Genomic DNA, 23,726 nt, shown 5'->3' with positions numbered 1-23,726 from the left:
CAAATGGGGATGAAGAGTGTGAGCCCCCCGTGGGAAACCTGATCACCTTGTATCCTCCCCGGCGCTTAGAACCGTGCTTGGCACATAGTAAGTGCTTAATAAATGCCACTATTATCAAGCGCTTAGTACAGTGTTCTGCACACAGTAAGTGCTCAATACAATTGAATACAAATTAATAAAAATATTATTATTGTCTGAGCCTCAGTTCCCTCATCTGTCAAAGGGGGATGAAGACTGTGAGCCCCCCGTGGGACCACCTGATCACCTTGTATCCTCCGCAGCACTTAGAACAGTGCTTTGCACATAGTAAGCGCTTAATAAATGCCATCATCATTATTATTCTCTGTGCCTCAGTTCCCTCATCTGTCAAATGCGGATGAAGACTGTGAGCACCCCCGTGGGACCACCTCATCACCCTGTATCCTCCCCAGCACTTAGAACAGTGCTTTGCACATAGTAAGCGCTTAATAAATGCCATTATCATTATTATTCTCTGTGCCTCAGTTCCCTCTTCTGTCAAATGGGGATGAAGCCTGTGAGCGCCACCGTGGGACCACCTCATCACCTTGTATCCCCCCCCAGCGCTTAGAACAGTGCTTGGCACATAGTAAGCACTTAATAAATGCCATCATCATTATTATTATTATTCTCCGTGCCTCAGTTCCCTCATCCGTCAAATGGGGATGAAGACTGTAAGCCCCCCGTGGGACAACCTCATCACCTTGGAACCTCCCCAGCACATAGAACAGTGCTTTGCACATAGTAAGGGCTTAATAAATGCCATTATTATCAAGCGCTTAGTACAGTGCTCTGCACACAGTAAGCGCTCAATACAATTGAATACAAATTAATAAAAATATTACTATTGTCTGAGCCTCAGTTCCCTCATCTGTTAAATGGGGATGAAGACTGAGAGCGCCCCGTGGGACCATCTCATCACCTTGTAACCTCCCCAGCGCTTAGAACAGTGCTTTACACATAGTAAGCGCTTAATAAATGCCATCATCATTATTATTATTATTCTCTGTGCCTCAGTTCCCTCATCTGTCAAATGGGGATGAAGACTGTGAGTGCCCCATGAGACCACCTGATCACCTTGAATCCCCTCTAGCAGTTAGAACAGTGCTTTGCACATAGTAAGCGCTTAATAAATGCCATCATCATTATTATTCTCTGTGCCTCAGTTCCCTCATCCGTCAAATGGGGATGAAGGCTGTGCGCGCCCCCGTGGGACCACCTCATCACCTTGTATCCCCCCCAGCGCTCAGAACAGTGCTTTGCACATAGTAAGCGCTTAATAAATTCCATTATTATTATTGTCTGTGCCTCAGTTACCTCATCTGTCAAATGGGTATGAAGACTGTGAGCCCCCCCGTGGGACCACCTCATCACCTTGTACACTCCCCAGCGCTTAGAACAGTGCTTCGCACATAGTAAGCGCTTAATAAATTCCATTATTATTATTGTCTGGGCCTCAGTTACCTCATCTGTCAAGTGGGGATGAAGGCTGTGAGCGCCCCCGTGGGACCACCTCATCACCTTGTATCCCCCCCAGCGCTTAAAACAGTGCTTTGCACATAGTAAGCGCTTAATAAATTCCATTATTATTATTGTCTGGGCCTCACTTACCTCATCTGTCAAATGGGTATGAAGACTGTGAGCCCCCCCGTGGGACCACCTCATCACCTTGTATCCCCCCCCAGCGCTTCTTACATAGTCAGCGCTTAACAAATACCATCATTACGATGATTAATATTACAGCGCCGGGCACGTAGTAAGCGCCTAGTAGATACCACAAGGGCGTCTCCAACCGTCGCCTCAGATGACTCCGAGGCTGAGGCGGTTTCCCGCCCGCGCGCCACGGCGCATGCGCGGGCCGAGGCCGGCTGTTGTCCTCGCGCCACGGCGCATGCGCGGGCCGAGGCCGGCTGGCCTCCTCGCGCCACTGCGCAAGCGCGGGCCGGCCGTGGCGCGCGCGCCCCCTGGCGTCCTCGCGCCACGGCGCATGCGCGAGCCGAGGCCGGCCGTGGCGCGCGCCCTGGGGCCAACGGTCCGCTGAGGCCCGATCCGCCCTGTTGGCGCACGCGCGCCCTCCCCATCCCCGGTCCGGCCGGTACTTGCCCAGCCGGTCTAGCCGCGCTCATCCGGCCCCGTCCAGCCCCCGCCGCCGGGGACGAAGGTTCGAACCGCCACCCTCGGCCACGCTCCGCCACTTCCCTCACAGAGCCGGACTTCGTCCGCTTTACGCCCCCGCCTCGGGAGGCCCCGCCCCCTTCCCCGCAGCTGATTGGAAGCCGGATGGGCCCCGCCCCTCGGCCCCCGGCCAATCCCCGCCCCCCCGCGTCGGGGCGGCCTAGCGGCAGGGCCTCGTGGCGGGAACGACGCTGGTTGGCTAAGTGCGGACGTTGATTGGCAGGGAGGCCGACCAATAGGTGGCCTCAGCCCGGATAGGCGGATTTCATTCATTCATTCATTCATTCATTCATTCATTCATTATTCATCCTATTTATTGAGCGCTTACTGTGGGCGGAGCACTGTACTAAGCGCTTGGGAAGTACAAGCTGGCAACATATAGAGACGGTCCCAACAGCGGGCTCATTCATTTATTCATTCATTCATTCATTCATTCATTCATTCCATCGTATTGATTGAGCGCTTACCGTGTGCAGAGCACTGGACTAAGCGCTTGGGAAGTACAAGCTGGCAACATAGAGAGACGGTCCCAACAGCGGGGTCATTCATTTATTCATTCATTCATTCATTCATTCATTCCATCGTATTGATTGAGCGCTTACCGTGTGCAGAGCACTGGACTAAGCGCTTGGGAAGTACAAGCTGGCAACATAGAGAGACGGTCCCAACAGCGGGCTCATTCATTCATTCATTCACTCATCCATTCATTCATTCATCCAATCGTATTGAGCGCTTACCATGTGCAGAGCACTGTACTAAGCGCTTGGGAAGTACAAGCTGGCAACATAGAGAGACGGTCCCTACCCAACAGCGGGCTCATTCATTCATTCATTCACCCATTCATTCATTCATCCAATCGTATTGATTGAGCACTTACCGTGTGCAGAGCACTGGACTAAGCGCTTGGGAAGTACAAGTTGGCAACATATAGAGACAGTCCCAACAGCGGGCTCATTCATTCATTCATTCATTCACTCATCCATTCATTCATTCATCCAATCGTATTGAGCGCTTACCATGTGCAGAGCACTGTACTAAGCGCTTGGGAAGTACAAGCTGGCAACATAGAGAGACGGTCCCTACCCAACAGCGGGCTCATTCATTCATTCATTCACCCATTCATTCATTCATCCAATCGTATTGATTGAGCACTTACCGTGTGCAGAGCACTGGACTAAGCGCTTGGGAAGTACAAGCTGGCAACATATAGAGACGGTCCCAACAGCGGGCTCATTCATTCATTCATTCATTCATCCAATCGTATTGATTGAGCGCTTACCGTGTGCAGAGCACTGTGCTAAGCGCTTGGGAAGTACAAGCTGGCAACATATAGAGACGGTCCCAACAGCGGGCTCATTCATTCATTCATTCATTCAGTCATTCACTCATTCATTCATTCATCCAATCGTATTGATTGAGCGCTTACCGTGTGCAGAGCACTGTACTAAGCGCTTGGGAAGTACAAGCTGGCAACATCTAGAGACGGTCCCAACAGGGGGCTCATTCATTCATTCATTCATTCATTCATCCAATCATATTGATTGAGCGCTGTGTGCAGAGCACTGTACTAAGCGCTTGGGAAGGACAAATTGGCAACATAGAGAGACGGTCCCTACCCAACAGCGGGCTCATTCATTCATTTATTCATTCATACATTCAATCATATTTATTGAGCACTTACTGTGTGCAGAGCACTGTACTAAGTGCTTGGGAAGTACAAGTTGGCAACGTAGAGAGACGGTCCCTACCCAACAGTGGGCTCACAGTCTAGCAGCGTGGCTCAGTGGAAAGAGCCCGGGCTTTGGAGTCAGAGGTCATGGGTTCTAATCCCAGCTCCGCCACTTGTCAGCTGTGTGACTTTGGGCAAGTCACTTCACTTCTCTGTGCCTCAGTTCCCTCATCTGTAAAATGGGGGTGAAGACTGTGAGCCCCCCGTGGGACAACCTGATCACCTTGTAACCTCCCCAGCGCTTGGAACAGTGCTTTGCACATAGTAAGCGCTTAATAAATGCTATTATTATTATATACACATCATTAATAAACTAGAGTAATGTGTACAAATATACACAAGTGTTGCACACAGCAGACAAGTGCTGGAGCCAGGATTAGAACCCACATCCTCTGAGTCCCAAACCCGGGCTGTTGCCACTAGGCCACACTGCATAAACCTGAGACTCGTATTCTGGACAGTAACCATCACATTTTGTCCAAACAGTTTTCACGAACTGTTCTATTTATTTTATTTTGTTAGTATGGTTTTGTTCTCTATCTCCCCCTTTTAGACTGTGAGCCCACTGTTGGGTAGGAACTGTCTCTATATGTTGCCAACTTGTACTTCCCAAGCGCTTAGTACAGTGCTCTGCACACAGTAAGCGCTCAATAAATACGATTGATTGATTGATTAAGAATCACTGCCGGGAGCATTGGAGTGGACTGGATGCTCTAATCCAGATGGCATTGTGGTGACATTTGCTCTTAGGATCAGCACCTGTCTATATGTATATATGTTTGTACGTATTTATTACTCTATTTATTTATTTTATTTGTACATATTTATTCTATTTATTTTATTTTGTTAATATATTTTGTTTTGTTCTCTGTCTCCCCCTTCTAGACTGTGAGCCCACTGTTGGGTAGGGACCGTCTCTAGATGTTGCCAACCTGTACTTCCCAAGCGCTTAGTACAGTGCTCTGCACACAGTAAGCGCTCAATAAATACGATTGAATGAATTGAATGAATGAATGAATTTAAGTGCCAAGCTGTCCTCATCTCAGATGGAGCTCAGCCTATGGAGGGAAAATAAATACTGAGTTCCCATTTTACAGACCAGGAATTGGAGGCACAGAGAAGGCAAGTGGCAGAGCAAGGATCAATCAATCAATCGTATTTATTGAGCGCTTACTGTGTGCAGAGCACTGTACTAAGCGCTTGGGAAGTACAAGTTGGCAACATATCAGAACACAGGTTTGAACACTTCCAGTAGGCCACACCTCTTCCATATTATTATTAGCATTTCCTAAATACCTTGGGTATATTCCCCTCCCCTCTTAAAAAATAGTCCCTTTCGGTTATTCCCCCCTGTAGAGTGTAATTCATTCACTCAATCGAATTTATTGAGCACTTACTGTGTGCAGAGCACTGTACTAAGCGCTTGGGAAGTACAAATCAGCAACATATAGAGGTGGTCCCTACCCAACAATGGGCTTACAGTCTAGAAACCTCCTTGTGGTCAAGAAACCGGTCTCCCTGTAGACTGTAAGCTCATTATGGACAGTCTAGATGGAGAAGCAGCGTAGCTCAGTGGAAAGAGCATGGGCTTTGGAGTCAGGGGTCATGGGTTCGAATCCCAGCTCCGCCACTTGTCAGCTGTGTGACATTGGGCAAGTCGCTTCACTTCTCTGAGCCTCAGTTCCCTCATCTGTAAAATGGGGATTAAGACTGTGAGCCCCACGTGGGACAACCTGATCACTTTGTACCCCCCCCCCAGCGCTTAGAACAGTGCTTTGCACATAGTAAGCGCTGATCAAATGCCAACATTATTATTATCTTTTAGACTGTGAGCCCACTGTTGGGCAGGGACTGTCTATATGTTGCCAATTTGTACTTCCCAAGCGCTTAGTACAGTGCTCTGCACACAGTAAGCGCTCAATAAATACGATTGATGATGACAGGGAATGTGTCTGTTTATTGTTGTAATCCCCCAAGCGCTTAGTACAGCACTCCGCACTTGGTAAGCGCCCAATGCTGGGGAAGCAGCATGGCACAGTGGATAAAGACGGGCCTAAGAGTCAGGTCATGGATTCTAATTCTGACTCTGCTACTTGTCTGCTGTGAGACCTTGGGCAAGTCACTTCACTTCTTGGAGAAGCAGCGTGGCTCAGTGGAAAAGAGCCCGGGCTTTGGAGTCAGAGGTCATGGGTTCAAATCCCCACTCCGCCAATTGTCAGCTGGGTGACTTTGGGCAAGTCACTTCTCCTTATCTGTAAAATGGGGATTAATGCTTTGCACATAGTAAGCGCTTAATAAACACCATCATTATTATTCTGTGCCTCAGTTACCTCATCTGTAAAATAGGGATTGAGATTGTGAGCCCCATATGGGACAGGGACTGTGCCAACCTAATTTTCTTGTATCCACCCCAGCGCTTAGTACAGTGCCTGGTACATAGTGAGTGCTTAAATACCACAATTATTATTATTAAATAGTTGAATTAACAAGCCCACCAACTGTACTGTATTGTACTCTTCCAAGCACTCACTGACAGAGACAGACCCTGACTTAATATTCTCAATAGTGTTGCCAACTTGTACTTCCCAAGCGCTTAGTCCAGTGCTCTGCACACAGTAAGCGCTCAATAAATGATTAATTCTGATCCTAGTCACCTAAGCTCATTCGTGAATGATTGACACTCATTATCAGTTTGTGGTCAACCAGTTATCCCCTAAACTACCCCTTTCCCCCTCAAGGACCCCGTGGGCTTAATAATAACGATAACAATAATAATGATGGCATTTGTTAAGCGCTTACTATGTGCCAATCACTGTTCTAAGCGCTGGGGAAGATACAAGGTAATCAGGCTGTCCCATGTGGGGCTCACAGTCTTCATCCCCATTTTACAGATGAGGGAACTGAGGCACAGAGAATTGAATCCTCCCCCTCTCCATCCCCCCTGCCTTACCTCCTTCCCCTCCCCACAGCACCTGTATATATAATAATGATGGCATTTATTAAGCACTTACTATGTGCAAAGCACTGTTCTAAGCACTGGGGAGGTTACAAGGTGATCAGTTTGTCCCACGGGGGGCTCACAGTCTTCATCCCCATTTTACAGATGAGGGAACTGAGGCACAGAGAAGTGACTTGCCCAAAGTCACACAGCTGACACTCGGCGGAGCCGGGATTTGAACCCATGACCTCTGACTCCAAAGCCCAGGCTCTTTCCCACTGAGCCACGCTGCTTCTCTCTGTATATATACATATGCTTGTACGTATTTATGTACAAGCATATTTGTACATATTTTATTTATTTTATTAAATATTTATATTTAAATATATATTTATTTTATTTGTACATATTTATTCTATTTATTTTGTTAATATGTTTTGTTTTGTTCTCTGTCTCCCCTTTCTAGACTGCAAGCCCGCTGTCGGGTAGGGACCTTTTCTATATGTTGCCAACTTGGACTTCCCAAGCGCTTAGTACAGTGCTCTGCACACAGTAAGCGCTCAATAAATATGAATGAATGAAGTGACTTGCCCAAAGTCGCACAGTTGACCAGTGGCAGAGCCGAGAGTAGAACCCACGACCTCTGGCTCCCAAGCCCAGGCTCTTTCCACTAAGCCATGCAGAGAAGCAGCGTGGCTCAGTGGAAAGAGTACGGGCTTTGGAGTCAGAGGTCATGGGTTCGAATCCTGGCTCCGCCACATGTCTGCTGTGTGACCTTGGGCAAGCCACTTAACTTCTCTGAGCCTCAGTTACCTCATCTGTAAAATGGGGATTCAGACTGTGAGCCCCACGTGGGACAACCTGATCACTTTGTATCCCCCCAAGTGCTTAGAACAGTGCTTTGCACATAGTAAGTGCTTAACAAATGCCAACATTATTATTATTATTATTATTTCTCTGCCCACCTCCTCCGGTGGGCATAAAGCAAGTATTCTTCCAGTCAAGCCTGCGGTGCCCTTTCATTTCCAAGAGGAAATAGATCTACTACAGTGCCATTTGAGGCCTGCAAGCTGCCAAATGTTTTCTAAAGACCGCATCAAGTGACATTTGCAAAAGAGCGCCCAACCATCGCAAAGTTACACGAAACAGAAAAGGCTCGAAGCGTCTCGCTGTCCCGTCGGGCTACTTGTAAAAAGTGGCTAAGTACACTCAGTTCTGCTGAGTGGATTTTCACAGCACACGGGGGTAGAATGCAGAATGGGGGAAAATCCTCACAACAAAGAGGGTGTTGAAAATGGTCGAGCCAATACCTTCGCTTAGTACAGTGCTCTACACACAGTAAGTGCTCAATAAATACGATTGATTGATTGATTCAAGGCACCAAATCACAGTGAGTACTGCAGCAAGTTTTCCTTAACACTGGCTTCTGGAAGAACGCTATCTGTTATAGAGAAAGGGGCAAGTTTTCCTGAACGCTGGCTTCTGGAAGAACGCTATCTGTTATAGAGAAAGTGGGTGGCCAGGACTTTGGCTTTACATGAAGGATGTGGAAAACATGAGGCCAAAGTTCCCAAAGGAGAATCTGGCCCAATGATTTGGAGCATCGCGTGATACAGACAATTAATCACCTCAAACTGGGACTGTGTACAAATCGGGGCAGGAGTAATAAATGTCAACACGTGACGGGCACCTTAGTTTATGTTTACCTTGAACCAAGGCTACAAATAAGAGTTATTGGAAAGCTTCAATCTATGAGTAAATAGTCACAGCAAAAACAGGCATGAAATTATGATTTATTTTGGCTGAGTTGATTTCTTTCACTCCTCACCGTATTATAATTAATTCAGACGATTTAGCTTGGTCGTTTTTACAATGAAAGTCTTCAAAACAACTACGAAACTGTCCACTGAACACTATAATTAGCAAACAAGAGCTAACTTATCTGTTTCCCTACACATACAGAAGGAACGCAGCAGGGAGAGCAGTGCATTACACAGACTCTCATCTCTGCTCCATGGTCCCAGTATATTAAACCTGAAAGACAAAGCAAACATGGGAGGAATGACAGAGGCGACTGCTTAAAATTAGGATCCAGGAAGCTACAGGTGAGACAAAATGATGTGTCAGTCTGGAATGGGGAGATAACTACTACAATTTCTTCAAAACTTTGGGGGTTCGTATAAACATTTTAAGGGTGAATTCAAATGCTACAACTTCCATTAAACAGAACTGAAACTGAAAGAAGAGTTTGAGCCTCCCGTTTCCCCCAGAGACAGATTGGTTCTCAAATCTACCAAGAGGTTTATTTAGCACAAATTCTACTGCATTTGCCATGAGGTTTCTTAGAATGAGAGCAGGTTCTGTACACTAATGGAATTTCATCCGAACAATTTTATGGACCCAAAGAGATAGCAGCATTTCTAAGCGCAGTCACATTTTTAAACAGGAAACCAGGAGCTGCTAATGGAAATGAAAGTGTTACCTATCCTTAAATACACCAGTGAGAGGTAATTTAAAGTGATGAATTCACAAATTACAGCATCGAAACGTAAAGATGCCAACAGTATAAGGCCAAAGCAGACACACTTTTTGTTTCAGCAATTAATTTGCAAAAGTAGATTTCACAGCAGCGGCGATGTATTTGGCACTGATTCCAAACATGTCCAACAACTCGGTAGGTTTCCCACTTCGAGGTACTCCTGATACTGCCAGCTGATGAACAAGAATGCCAGGTTCCCCCGAAACAGCAGCAGACACAGCCTCACCAATTCCACCTATAAAGAGAAGAGTTACCGCTGAAAAAGAACCGAGAAATGCTACCTACTATTGTCTACTTCCCAAGTTTCTGATCGAGGGACTCCGGGAAACTTTTCAAACACTCAGAGATGAGTTTTCCGACTGTGATTAATGGAAAACTTTGGATCTTGGATTATCGCTTAGTGTAAGGAATTGGCTGATTTAATCCTAGGTGGTTGATCTGACGGGAAGTAGTCGTTTCTGCTCAAATGTGATAGTCGGGTTCTTAAAAAAATACTCTCATGTGGAGGGGGCGGAGAGGAAAGGGGAAATGATACTATTAAGTAACAGTGGATTCAATGCTAAATCATATCCTGAAGATTAACCATCATGACTACCATTTTTCAATACAAATTCGCGGGAAGAAATTTGGTCTACTGGAGAAAGCACAGGCCTGGTTCTAATCCCAGCTCTGCCACTTGCCTGCTGGGGTGACCTTGGGCAATGCCTCAGTTTCCTCATCTGTCAAATGGAGATACAATACCCATTCTCCCCCCTGCTTAGACTGGGAGCTCCTTATGGGACAGGGATCGTATCCGACCTGATAAATTTGAATCTAACCCAGGGCTTGACACACAGTAAGTGCGTAACAAATACCACAATTATTACTGTGACGATTACGTCTACCGCTACTGGATGCGTTACCCCTTCCTTCATTAATATTATAAAAATGTAAAAATTCAAAGCAGCCCAGAATTTCTGTATTATACAGTAAGGCTGAGGCACTGGAAGAAAAGCATAGCAGTATCATACCTTAACCGATGCTACGTGCCCCAGCGCAAGCATTTTTCCTGACTATTATTCTCGTGCCAGCTTGTGGATTACGCGATATCCAGAACGGATTTGTGAGGTAAGTGTTCCCTAATGCTTCTGGATTATATCCAAACCATAAAATAAAAGACTGTTAGAGCAAGATCAGGTTTCAGAGGATTAAGAGAGTTCGGCTACATACCCTCTCTGTAATGGTCCTCAACTGTAATAATACGTCCTCCTGTTGCCCTAGCACTGGCGATGATGGTGGCAGCATCCAGTGGTTTAATAGTGAATGGGTCAATCACACGGATACGGATTCCTGGAAGAAAGAGAAGAGAGACTGTAAGATTATGGGCAGGGAACATGTCTGCTAATTTCTCCTTGACTGTACTCTCCCAAGCACTTAGAACAGTGCTCTGCACATAGTAAGTGCTCAATAAATACCACTGATTGACTATCAATCGTATTTATTGAGCGCTTACTGTGTGCAGAGCACTGTACTAAGCATTTGGGAAGTACAAGTTGGCAACATACAGAGACAGTCCCTACCCAACAGTGGGCTCACAGTCTAGAAGGGGGAGACAGAGAACAAAACCAAACATATTAACAAAATAAAATAGAATAGATATGTACAAGTAAAATAAATAAATTAATTAATAGAGTAATAAATATGTACAAACATATATACAGGTGAAGGCAGATTCACAGGAGGAAATAATGGAAACATGGCCTAGTGGAAAGAGCACGGTCCTGGGAGTCAGAGGCTGGCTTTGTGACCTTGGACAAGTTACTTCTCTGTGCCTCAATTTTCCCATTCTCCCTCCTACTTAGACTGTAAATTTCATGCACAACAGGGATTGTGGCCAACCCAATTAACTTGTATCTATCCCACTGCTTAGAACAGGGTTCGACACATAATAAGCAATTAGCGGATACCATAAAAACAACAGGCCTGTCCCACATGGGGCTCAAAGTCAAATAAGAGAGAGAACAGGTATTGAATCCCCATTTTACAGCTGAGGTAACAGAGGCACAGAAGTAAAGTGACTTTTTCCAAGCCCACACAGCAGGCAAGTGGTGGAGCCAAAACTAGAACCCAGGTCCACTGGCTCCTAAGCCTGTACTTCAGTCACTAGGCCACGCTGCTTTTGACCATTCATTCATATTTATTGAGCGCTTACTGTGTGCAGAGCACTGTACTAAGCGCTTGGGAAGTACAAGTTGGAAACATATAAAGACGGTCCCTACCCAATGGGCACACAGTCTAGAAGGGGGAGACAGACAACAAAACATGTAGACAGGTGTCAAAGTCGTCAGAACAAATAGAATTAAAGCTATATGCACATCATTAGCAAAATAGAATAGTAAATACGTACAAGTAAAATAGAGTAATAAATCTGTACAAATATATATATATACACACACGTACAAGTAAAATAGAGTAATAAATCTGTACAAATATATATACACAAGTGCTGTGGGGAGGGGAAGGAGGTAAGGTGGGGGGGATGGGGAGGAGGAGAGGAAAAAGGGGGCTCAATCAATCAATCGTATTTATTGAGCGCTTACTATGTGCAGAGCACTGTACTAAGCGCTTGGGAAGTACAAATTGGCATCACACAGAGACAGTCCCTACCCAACAGTGGGCTCACAGTCTAAAAGGGGGAGACAGAGAACAGAACCAAACATACCAACAAAATAAAATAAGTAGGACAGAAATGTACAAGTAAAATAAATAAATAAATAAATAAATAAATAGAGTAATAAATATGTACAACCATATATACATATATACAGGTGCTGTGGGGAAGGGAACGAGGTAAAACGGGGGGATGGAGAGGGGGACGAGGGGGAGAGGAAGGAAGGGGCTCAGTGTGGGAAGGCCTCCTGGAGGAGGTGAGCTCTCAGTAGGGCCTTGAAGGGAGGAAGAGAGCTAGCTTGGCGGATGGGCAGAGGGAGGGCATTCCAGGCCAGAGGGAGGACGTGGGCCGGGGGTCGATGGCGGGACAGGCGAGAATGAGGTACGGTGAGGAGATTAGTGGCACAGGAGCGGAGGGTGCGGGCTGGGCTGGAGAAGGAGAGAAGGGAGGTGAGGTAGGAGGGGGCGACACAGAAGCAGACCACAGCTCTGCCGTACTATTTGTTAACTAACGTCACTCTTGGAATCAATACATTACCTTCTTTGGCTAGTTCATCAGCAGCTGCCAGAGCCTCGTGCAAGGTCACTCCAGCTCCAATAACCGTGACCTTGTCCATGTCACTCTGGCGGACAATCTGACCAAACAACCAGAAGAGTACGACGCTCATCAGCGTTTCAAATTCCCAAAGTCAAGTCAAATTACAGCGTACCTCTCCGCCCAGCCCCAACCCTTTCATCCTACAAATATACGCTGGGTGAAGAAGTGGACAGTGCAACTGAAGCATAACGCAGTATTTCTTCATGGTCCTCTAGCTAAGGCAAAGGGAGTTCCATTTTGGGTTCGTTGTGATTGCTCTAATGGGCTGAGACAAAGTCATTTTTGAAAGAATTCTCTTGCCATCTAGTGGCACGTAGTACACTATTGTGGAAAACTACTCCTTTATTGGAAAGTCCTACAATACCAAAGTAGATTGCTCAAAATGTTTCCCTTTCCAGTAAGCTTCGGCATAGCTATAATGCTGTGTGACCTTGGGCAAGTCACTTAACTTCTCGGAGCCTCCGTTACCTCACCTGTAAAATGGGGATTAAGACTGTGAGCCCCACGCGGGACAGCCTGATCACCTTGTATCCCCCCCAGCGCTTAGAGCGGTGCTTTGCACATAGTAAGCGCTTAACAACTCTCAGAGTATATTTACTGCGTAGTACTCTACTAAGCACTTGGGAAGGTACAATAAGAGACCATCTAGTGGGGAATACGGACAGACAAATTTACACATAGTGACAGCGAGAGAGAACAAAAACGTCTACATTAATACCGAAAAATCACACTATAATCATCATAGACTGTGAGCCCGCTGTTGGGTAGGGACCGTCTCTATATGTTGCCAGCTTGTACTTCCCAAGCGCTTGGTACAGTGCTCTGCATACAGTAAGCGCTCAATAAGTACGACTGAATGAGTAAATGCTAAGGGTGGCTGCAGGACTGGCAAAACCTGAGGTGCTTGCAATAAATTAAAAAAAGACCTCAGGGAGTGCTTCTGAAAGTCTAGGATGACACATGTGAAGGGGAGGGAATTAGAGAGAGAGGGCATGAATGAAGGGTGAGAGATGAGGGACTCAATAGTAAGGAACAGTGAGGTGGCAGATGGTTCGCTCAGAAAAATCAATGGTATTTGAGTGCTTACTATGTGCACAGCAATAATAATAATAATAATGATAGCATTTATTAAGCACTTAGTATCATCATTATCATCAGTCGTATTTATTGAGTGCTTACTATGTGCAGAGCACTGGACTAAGCGCTTGGGAAGTACAAATTGGCAACATATAGAGACAGTCCCTACCCAACAGTGGGCTCACAGTCTAAAAGGGGGAGACAGAGAACAAAACCAAACATACTAACAAAATAAAATAAATAGGATAGATATGTACAAGCAAAACAAATAGAGTAATAAATATGTACAAACATATATACATATATACAGGTGCTGTGGGGAAGGGAAGGAGGTAAGATGGGGGGGATGGAGAGGGGGACGAGGGGGAGAGGAAGGAAGGGGCTCAGTCTGGGAAGGCCTCCTGGAGGAGGTGAGCTCTCAGCAGGGCCTTGAAGGGAGGAAGAGAGCTGTTCTAAGCGCTGGGGAGGTTACAAGGTCATCAGGTTGTCCCATGGGGGGCTCAGTCTTAATCCCCATTTTACAGATGAGGTAGCTGAGGCCCAGAGAAGTTAAGTGACTTGCCCAAAGTCGCACAGCTGACAATTGGCAGAGCCGGGATTTGAACCCATGACCTCTGACTCCAAAGCCGGTGCTCTTTTCCACTGAGCCATGCTGCTTCTCTACAGTACTCTACACAGTACTGTACTAAGCACTTGGGAGAGTACAATACCACAGAAGCAGCAGACATTTCTATAGTCTAGAGGAGACAGACATTAATATAATAATGATGGCATTTGTTAAGCGCATACTAGGTGCAGAGCACTGTTCTAAGCGCTGGGGGGGATAGAAGGTGATCAAGTTGTCCCACATGGGGCTCACAGTCTTAATCCCCATTTTACAGATGAGGGAACTGAGGCTCAGAGAAGTTAAGTGACTTGCCCAAGGTCACACAGCGAACATGTGGTGGAGTCGGAATTCAAACCCATGGCCTCTGACTCCAAAGCCCGTGCCCTTTCCACTGAGCCACGCTGCTTCACATTATTAATATGAATAATTTATGCTATAATTTAAAGATATGTACATAAGTATTGTGGGGTTGGGAGTGGGGCAAACATCAAATGTCCAAAGGTCATAGACCCAGATGCATAGATCATCATCATCATCATCATCATCATCAATCGTATTTATTGAGCACTTACTATGTGCAGAGCACTGTACTAAGCGCTTGGGAAGTACAAATTGGCAGCATCTAGAGACAGTCCCTACCCAACAGTGGGCTCACAGTCTAAAAGGGGGAGACAGAGAACAAAACCAAACATACTAACAAAATAAAATAAATAGAATAGATATGCACAAATAAAATAAATAGAGTAAAAAATATGTACAAACATATCTACATATATACAGGTGCTGTGGGGAAGGGAAGGAGGTAAGATGGGGGGGATGGAGAGGGGGACGAGGGGGAGAGGAAGGAAGGGGCTCAGTCTGGGAAGGCCTCCTGGAGGAGATGAGCTCTCAGCAGATGATGCAGAAGGGAAAACGAGCCAGGGAAAAGAGGGCTTAAATCTGAGAAGGCCTCTTGGAGGAGATGTGACCTTATTAATGCTTTGAATAACAACAATAATAATTGTGGTATCTAAATGCTTACTGTGTGCCGGGCACTGTACTAAGCGCTGGGGTGAATACAAGCAAATCAGGTTGGGAACAGTCCCTGTCCCACATGGGGCTCCCAGTCTCAATCCTCATTTTACAGATGAGGTAACTGAGGCCCAGAAGTGATATGACTTGCCCATGGTCGCACAGCAGAGCAGTGGCAGAGCCATGATTAGAGAAGCAGCGTGGCTCGGTGGCTTTGGAGTCAGAGGTCATGGGTTCGAATTCCGGCTCCGCCACGTGTCTGCTGTGTGACCTTGGGCAAGTCACTTAACTTCTCGGAGCCTCCGTTACCTCACCTGTAAAATGGGGATTAAGACTGTGAGCCCCACGCGGGACAGCCTGATCACCTTGTATCCCCCCCAGCGCTTAGAGCGGTGCTTTGCACATAGTAAGCGCTTAACAAATGCCATTATTATTATTATTATGATTAGAACCCACAACCCGCTGATACCCAGGCCCGTGCTTTATCCAGTATGCCTTTGGCATATACGGACAGTGAAGGGGTTATAGGGAGGATGTGGGGAAAGGGGTCAGTGGCGAGACAGAAGAGATCGGGGCACGGTGAGTAAGCTGGCACCACGGGAGAGGAGTATATGGGCTGGAGTAGGAGATTTGTGAGGTGAAGTTGGAATGGGGTGAGTTGATTGAGTGCTTTAAAGCCAATAGTAAGGAGTTTCTGTTTGATGTGCTGGAGGATGAGCAACTACCGGAGGTTCCTGAGGATTGGGGAGATGGGGACTGAATGTTTTTGTTAATAAACGATCGGTGCGGCAGAGTGAAGCACGGCCTCAAGTGGGGAAAGACAGGAGGCCGGGAGATCAGCGAGCCAGCAGATGCAGTAGTCAAGGTGGGACAGGATAAGTGCTTGGATGGAGAGGAAAGGGTGGAGGTTAGCAGAACTGACATGATGTGGTGACAGACTGAACATGTGGATGGAACGAGCAAGGTGAGTCGGGGACAACACCAAGGTTTCGGGCTTGTGAGACAGGGAGGGCAGTGGTGTTATCTACAGTGAGGGGAAAGACTCAGGGAGGACAGGGTGGGAAGATAAGGAGTTCAGTTCTGGACAGGTTTAATTTGAGATAATAATAATGACGATGATGACGATGGTATTTGGCCCACTGTTGGGTAGGGACTGTCTCTATATGTTGCCAGCTTGTACTTCCCAAGCGCTTAGTACAGTGCTCTCTGCACACAGTAAGCGCTCAATAAATATGATCGATTGATTAAGTGCTTACTAGGAGACAAGCACTGTTCTAAGCACTGGCGTAGTTACAAGGTAATCAGGTTGTCCCACGTGGGGCTCACAGTCTTAATCCCCATTTTACAGATGAGGGAACTGAGGCTCAGAGGAGTTAAGTAACTTGCAGAAAGTCACACAGCTGACAAGTGGCGGAGCTGGAATTAGAACCCACGACCTCTGACTCCCAAGCCCGTGCTCTTTCCGCTAAGCCACGCTGCTTCTCAAGTAGAAATGTCCTGAAGGCAGGGGGAAATGTGAGATTGCAGGGAAGGAGAGATTGCAGGGAAGGCTGGAGATGTAGATTTGGGAATCATCTGCATGGAGATGGTAAATGAAGCCATGGGAGCGAATAATAATAATAATAATAATAATAATGTTGGTATTTGTTAAGTGCTTACTATGTGCCAAGCACTGTTCTAAGCGCTGGGGGAGATACAAGGTAATCAGGTTGTCCCACATGGGGCTCACGGTCTTCATCCCTATTTTAAAGATGAGGGAACTGAGGTCCAGAGAAGTGAAGTGACTTGCCCAAGGTCACACAGCTGACAAGCGGCGGAGCTGGGATTAGAACCCACGACCTCTGGCTCACCAACCTGGGCTACTTCTCTAATGAGTTCTCCAAGGGAGTGGGTGTAGATGGAGAATAAAAGGGGACCTAGGACTGAGCCTTGAGGGAGCCGCTACTGTCAGGGGGAGGAAGGCAGGGGAGGAGTCAGCAAAAGAGACAGAGAAGGAGCAGTCACACAGATAGGAGGAGAATCAACAGAGACCAGTTCACCTAGAAGGCGTGAACAACAGGAGCTAGGACGTTCAGAGGGTAAAGAGAACTGCATCAGCCTTCTCTCTGATCTCCCAGCCTCGTGTCTCTCCCCACTTCATACTTCATGCTGCTGCCCGGATTGTCTTTGTCCAGAAATGCTCTGGGCATATTACTCCCCTCCTCAAAAATCTCCAGTGGCTACCAATCAATCTGCACATCAGGCAGAAACTCCTCACCCTGGGCTTCAAGGCTGTCCATCACCTTGCGCCCTCCTATCTCACCTCCCTTCTCACCTTCTCCAGCCCAGCCCGCACCCTCCGCTCCTCTGCCGGTAATCTCCTCACTGTGCCTCGTTCTCGCCATCGACCCCCGGCCCACGTCCTCCCCCGGGCCTGAAATGCCCTCCCTCTGCCCATCCGCCAAGCTAGCTCTCTTCCTCCCTTCAAGGCCCTATTGAGAGCTCACCTCCTCCAGGAGGCCTTCCCAGACTGAGCCCCTTCCTTCCTCTCCCCCTCGTCCCCCTCTCCATCCCCCCATCTTACCTCCTTCCCTTCACAGCACCTGTACGTTTGTACATATTTATTACTCTACTTATTTAACTTGTACATATCTATTCTATTTATTTTATTTTGTTAATATGTTTGGTTTTGTTCTCTGTCTCCCCCTTCTAGACTGTGAGCCCACTGTTGGGTAGGGACCGTCTCTATATGTTGCCAACTTGTATTTCCCAAGCGCTTAGTACAGTGCTCTGCACACAGTAAGCACTCAATAAATACGACTGATTGATTGCTAAGTTAGAATGAGACATCTCCTGTAGTCTTAGAGTCTGAAGAGGTGAGCTAAAAATAAACACCTCTAGCTCAGAAAGAGCTACAAGCTAGTAAACTGTAAGCTACAAAAATATGTTGAGAATGTCCAAATCCCATATCTGACCCAAGAGATGGAGTTGGAAAGTGTCAGGTAAATGACCAAGTTTATTGTGGTAAAAAAAGGTTCCCTATTTACCACTTCTCCTTACCCCAGACTATGTGGAAGCACCTCACATCCAAGCGAAGTGGTTCTAAACTTTTTCCAATAGGTTAAGCTGCTTCATTTATAGTTCAACCAAGTGAGATAAACAAAGTCTTTTTTTCCTTTTAAATGGTATCTATTAAGCACTTACTACGTGCTAGGCACTGTACTAGACACAAGCTAATCAGGTTGGTTGGACACAGTCTATGTCCACGTGTGGCTCCCAATCTTTAATCCACATTTTAGAGATGAAGTAACTGAGGCCCTGAGAAATGAAGTGACTTGCTCAAAGTCAAACAGCAGACAAGTGGCAGAGCCGAGATTAGACCCCAGGTCCTGATTTCCGGGCCTGTGTGCTTTCCATTAGGACCGCTGCTTCCCTAGGTTTTGAAGGTCATTCTTTTTGCATGGGAGCTTGGAAAGTAGAAAAAGGTCCAGCAGAAGCCAAATGTCAATGGAATGTTTATGTGGGTAGTCCGAGAGTGCCATGGCCCCACTGACTAATCAGTGCCAGAGACACTCCTGCTCTCCCTGGTATTTGCAAGCACCCCTGTCTCCGCCCACAGCTTCCACCAACATTACAAAGGCTTTTATCTTTCAGTTCAGAGCAGTAGTTGTTGCAGGAGAGGAAAAAAAAAAAAAGGGAGAAGAAATGGAAGTGTGCTTTGGGGTGGCCCAAAAGCCAGAATGATTCCCCCAGGCAGCTGTTCATTTAGTTTTCCAAGTGAAGATCTACAGAGAACCTGCTTTCTTACCTTGGCCTGTCCAATCTCAAAGTTTTCCTCTGGGGAGTAAAGCACTGCCGTATCGGGCCTGCTGGTTCGAATGAAGCATATTCCCTAGGAAGAAAAATGAAAACCAGAATCGCACTTCTGAAATCAAAATTATGCAGCGGGGGTATGTCCATGTTTTTTAAGCCCTTTGCCTATAAGGAAGACTGTATTGTAAACTGAGTTGGCAGGCAACGGGCACCTCAAAACCTGAAAAATTGATTGATTGATTCATTCAATTGTATTTATTGAGCACTTACTGTGTGCAGAGCACTGGACTAAGCACTTGGGAAGAACAAGTTGGCAACATATAGAGACGGTCCCTACCCAACAGTGGGCTCACAGTCTAGAAGATTTGATTATCAATCTAAATGCCATTCTATACTGGACAAGAGGCATAGGTGGAATCCTTTTTTGGATGCAGTTTCATATGCCCATTTAAAAAATTGTGGGTGAGTCTAGTAAAATCAAAAGTCACCTAAACTCTACACACTCCATGGATACTTAAAACAACAAGCTTGTCAATCTTCTTTGAACAGAAACTTTTCAGAACAGGGAATATTTTGGGGAATTACAGAAAAAAAAATACAACAGCCAGCCCAATTTAAAGGAAAAAAAGGAAAAGTTTGTTTTTTAAGAAAATGAATTTCTCCAGCAAGCATTTAGGAATCTGGTGCATTCTATTTAAATTACGATTAAGAGGGACTAACCTAATTCCATTTAGACATTCACTTCATGTGGAGAATAGGAACATGAGGTTCTAGCAGAGAAAACAGGGGGAACTGTCTGAAAGTGGCCTCTGAAGCTACCTATTTAGTCATGGGTAACAGTGAAGACTAATCTCAGCAGGGCTAAAAAGGCACACCCCCTTTGATCTCTCCAGTCCGTCCCTCAGGGGGGCTTCAATCTAATGGACGATATGAGCAGACAGAAATTATTATTTAAAGAGGGAGCAGGAGGAAGACAATAACAGGTCATATCTAGCAAGAGTGTAAGGATGAAATAAGTGAATAAATTTCATTCAATCGAATGTTTTGAGTGCTTACTGTGTGCCTGGCACTGTACTAAGCACTTGGGAGAGTACAATACAACAATAAATGGACAAATTCCCTGCCTACAACCAGCTTAATCCTGGGGTAGTGGGGAGACAGACATTAAACTTAATGTATAATTGACGGAACATGCGTAAGTAAATGCTGAGGCTAGATGGTTGTTGGGTTAATATGACTTGAAGGCATCGGATCACTGGAGAAGGTGGGATTTTAGGAGCACTTTAAAGTTGGGGAGAACTGCTGTCTGGTGGATCTGAATGACAGGACTGGGGGCTGGGGGGGATTCCAGGTGCACGTGAAGATGTGTGTGTGGGAGGGAGGTCAGTCCAAGAGGGATTGGAGGAAGAATGGTCAAGAGTGATACGGCTAGCAAGTGTGCTCTAGAGGAATGAGTGTGAGCTCGTGTGTAAGCAGAAAGCTGATATTTATAAGATGGTGGAGACCCCTGACGTCAATGGTATGGGGTTTTGGCTTGATGCAGGGGAAAGCAGGTGGTCGCTAGAGGTTTTTGGCGAGTGGAGAGATGTGTTTTAGGCAGGAGTATCAAGCACAGACTGAAACAGGAGGAGGCTGCGGTCCTCTCTGTAATGATCCAGATCGATTCCATCAAATATACGCACCCGCCCTGGAATACAATTTTATACATAAGCGCTCAAATATTTTTCTAAGCATTCAATGTCTTGCCCCAACTGCCAGACAAAAGTAACCCTGGCCTCAACAGCGCTTCTTGAAATTTACCTTGGTGTTGGCGGCCAGAGTAACCGCGTGCTCTGTGGAGACGGCATCACTGGGATAGAAAACTGTGCAGTTAGGAACTGTTCGGAACATGGCTAGATCCTCCAGGGCCATCTGGGAGGGCCCATCTTCACCTGAAAAAGCAATTAAGAAGAGTCTGCCTTAATAGGGAGGTGATCACTAAAATATCTGCTGCACTCCCAACTTTCCTTCAACTTTAGCCTTTTTGCCACTAGAACGGAAAGCGAGGTGAAAGAAAGCTCGGCCCCAGAACTATTTAGCAAATATTGACTCCGCTTATTGTTATCACTCGCCTCAAGAGAGGATTGGGGACTGGCAGGAAATGGCAAAGATACATCTAGAATCACTTGCTTCCGAAGAATGGGGGGCCACCAGTTTGCAAGACTGAATTGGTGCCACAAAAATTAGTTTTATCAATCGGATTTATTGAGTGCTGTGTGCAGTGCACTAAGCACTTGGGAGAGTACAATGCAATGGAGTTGGAAGTCATGTCCCTGCCCACGAAAAGCTTGCAGTCCAGAGGGAAAAACAGACAATAAAACCCAGACAGCAGAGTGAAGTATGGACTGGAGGCAGGGAGGTCAGCAGGGCGGCTGATGCCACAGAACACTACTCCTTTACGCTCTGCTCATAAGTGGAACTGCCACAACGTCTTATGTTATTTAGGAGTGTGATTTAAAGGCCCACGCTGAAACCGATATTATAATCAACATTCACAGTTTACTTTGGGGAGGGAAGGAGAAGGCTGCAAAGTACTGAACAGCTGTAAGATCACACATACCAATGGAGACGCCACTATGGGAGCCACAGAGGTTGATGTTGGTCTGAGAGATAGCCCCCATCCGAATATGATCAAAGGCTCTGGTCAAGAAAGCAGCGAAGGTGCTAGCGAAAGCAATGGTCCGGTCACGGGTGGAACACCCCAGTGCCACGCTGACCTGCGATACAAGAACATCCATCAGACCTGCGCCGCTAGACAAAGTGCTTCCTGGAAATGCCCCATTCATTGTTGGGCTTGGCCAGAGGTGGGCACAGCCTGGGCACTCACCATGTTCTGCTCAGCAATAAAGCACTCGATGAAGCGCTCGGGGTGTTCCTTCCTGAACAAGTCAGAAAAGGTGGAGTTTTTCGTGTCACCGTCCAGGGCAACCACTCGGTTATTTGCATGACCCAACTTAGCCAGGGCCAGGCCATATGCTTTACGGGTAGCTATCTGGAAGAAAGAAGCAGGTTCTGACTCATCAAAGAAACAAAAAGGTTAGAATTTGGAACTGCTCCAAAATACTCAAGAGTGGGGAAGTGTAAAAAGCCACACTGCACGACTGCCCACCGCTAGCTTTCTGCACGGTGGGAAGGGAGTGGGGGGGAGGAAAAGATATTTTTGTTACATAGTTTGAAGCAGTTAATTTTCACCTACCTTGTCACCAATTTTGTAATTGGGTGGAGAGGGCATCTTCACATTCGCAACACTGATCTGAGGTGCATCTTCTGTAGGCGGTTTGGGAGACAGATTCGTATTAGTCTGAATCTGGTTTTGGATTGTATTGATGATGGATTCTACCCTGTCCTTTGGCATAGGCTTTCCATGCCAATTATCTGCATTCTCAACACCTGGGGGGAAAAATTTGCATAGATAAATCACACTACATTTCAGCTTTCAGAACTAAAATGCCTCGGAAAATTCAGGGGTCAAGGCTAGAAATTTCAAGCAATGGTATCTTGTCTATTTTAGCTCATGGAATCGCTCATACTTAAATCTAAGAGTTGGCTAGAGCTTATTCAGAAATTTTTAGCTGCATGTGGGAACAGACGGGGTAAAAAAAGGATTTTCTTGAGCAACAATATGATGAATTTTGTACAATTCTCCACCCACCAAATCTTGCCTATCACCTCTCACGTTATCTTAACATCCTCATGAGCTAGGGAGTATCAGATTAAGATACTGAGGCACAAAGAAATACTTTGATTTCCCCCACGGTGACACAGCAAGTCAGCGACAGAGCTGAGGATAGAACCGAAGTCTCCTGATTCCCAGCCCCAAGCTCTATTAGGTCACACTGCCATGTGGTCTGACATTATTAACGTCATTCATTCAATTGTATTTATTGAGCACTTACTGTCTGCAGAGCACTGAACTTTGATGGAAACTCACTTCTCTCACTAGGTCTTGGGCTGGCTTTATCCTCTCAAATGACTGACTGCTAGGGATTAGGGAGTGCACATGACACTGCACAAATCATCAGCACTATAATCACTCTTCCCCTTTTATGGTACACTTAAGTGCTTACTGTGTGCCAGGCACTGTACTAAGCACTGGGGTAAATATAGCTAATCAGGTTGGACACTGTCCATATCCCATATGGGGCTCACAGTTATACTCTCTGATTTACAGCTAAGGTAACTGAGGTAGAGAGAAGTGAAGTGACTTGCCCAAGTCAATTCCTTTGTGAGTTGTAAGTCCTGAAGTCTTCCTAACCAGCCTGAGTGAGATTCAGCCGTCATATGTGACAGAACTCATATTTCAAAGTCCAGTTGCCATTATTTTATCAAGCACGACACAGATTAACTAATCTCTCGCCCATGTCTTGCCTCTGGCCTGGAACGCCCTCCCTCTTCATATCCAACTGATGACTCTCCCCACCTTCAAAGTCTTACTTGAAGGCACAACTCCAAGAGACCTTCGCTGACAAAGCCATTATTTATTCTTCTACCTCTCCCTTTTGCACCGCCCTTCACCCTTTATTCATCCCTCCCTCAGCCCCACAGCACTTACAT

The 23,726-nt window shown here is 46.2% G+C and overlaps 1 protein-coding gene across 1 annotated transcript in view; it reads right to left on the bottom strand.

Annotated features, from left to right (window-relative positions):
* Positions 1 to 8,636: 8,636 nt before the first annotated feature.
* Positions 8,637 to 23,726, bottom strand: part of TKTL1 (transketolase like 1) — a 28,059-nt gene continuing 12,969 nt past the window's right edge. The window contains exons 7-14 of the mRNA XM_038748036.1: positions 22,369 to 22,562; positions 22,000 to 22,164; positions 21,733 to 21,889; positions 20,934 to 21,064; positions 19,129 to 19,212; positions 12,587 to 12,683; positions 10,609 to 10,728; positions 8,637 to 9,634 (exon numbers count right to left, since the gene is read on the bottom strand). Coding sequence (XP_038603964.1) covers positions 9,462 to 9,634; positions 10,609 to 10,728; positions 12,587 to 12,683; positions 19,129 to 19,212; positions 20,934 to 21,064; positions 21,733 to 21,889; positions 22,000 to 22,164; positions 22,369 to 22,562 — 1,121 coding nt within the window. The 3' untranslated portion in view covers positions 8,637 to 9,461. The remainder of the gene's footprint in view (positions 9,635 to 10,608; positions 10,729 to 12,586; positions 12,684 to 19,128; positions 19,213 to 20,933; positions 21,065 to 21,732; positions 21,890 to 21,999; positions 22,165 to 22,368; positions 22,563 to 23,726) is intronic.

This window comes from Tachyglossus aculeatus, chromosome 6 (genome assembly GCF_015852505.1).
Source record: "Tachyglossus aculeatus isolate mTacAcu1 chromosome 6, mTacAcu1.pri, whole genome shotgun sequence".
NCBI lineage: Eukaryota > Metazoa > Chordata > Mammalia > Monotremata > Tachyglossidae > Tachyglossus > Tachyglossus aculeatus.
Note: the sequence above shows the minus strand (reverse complement) of the source record. Positions and strands in the feature narration are given on the sequence as shown.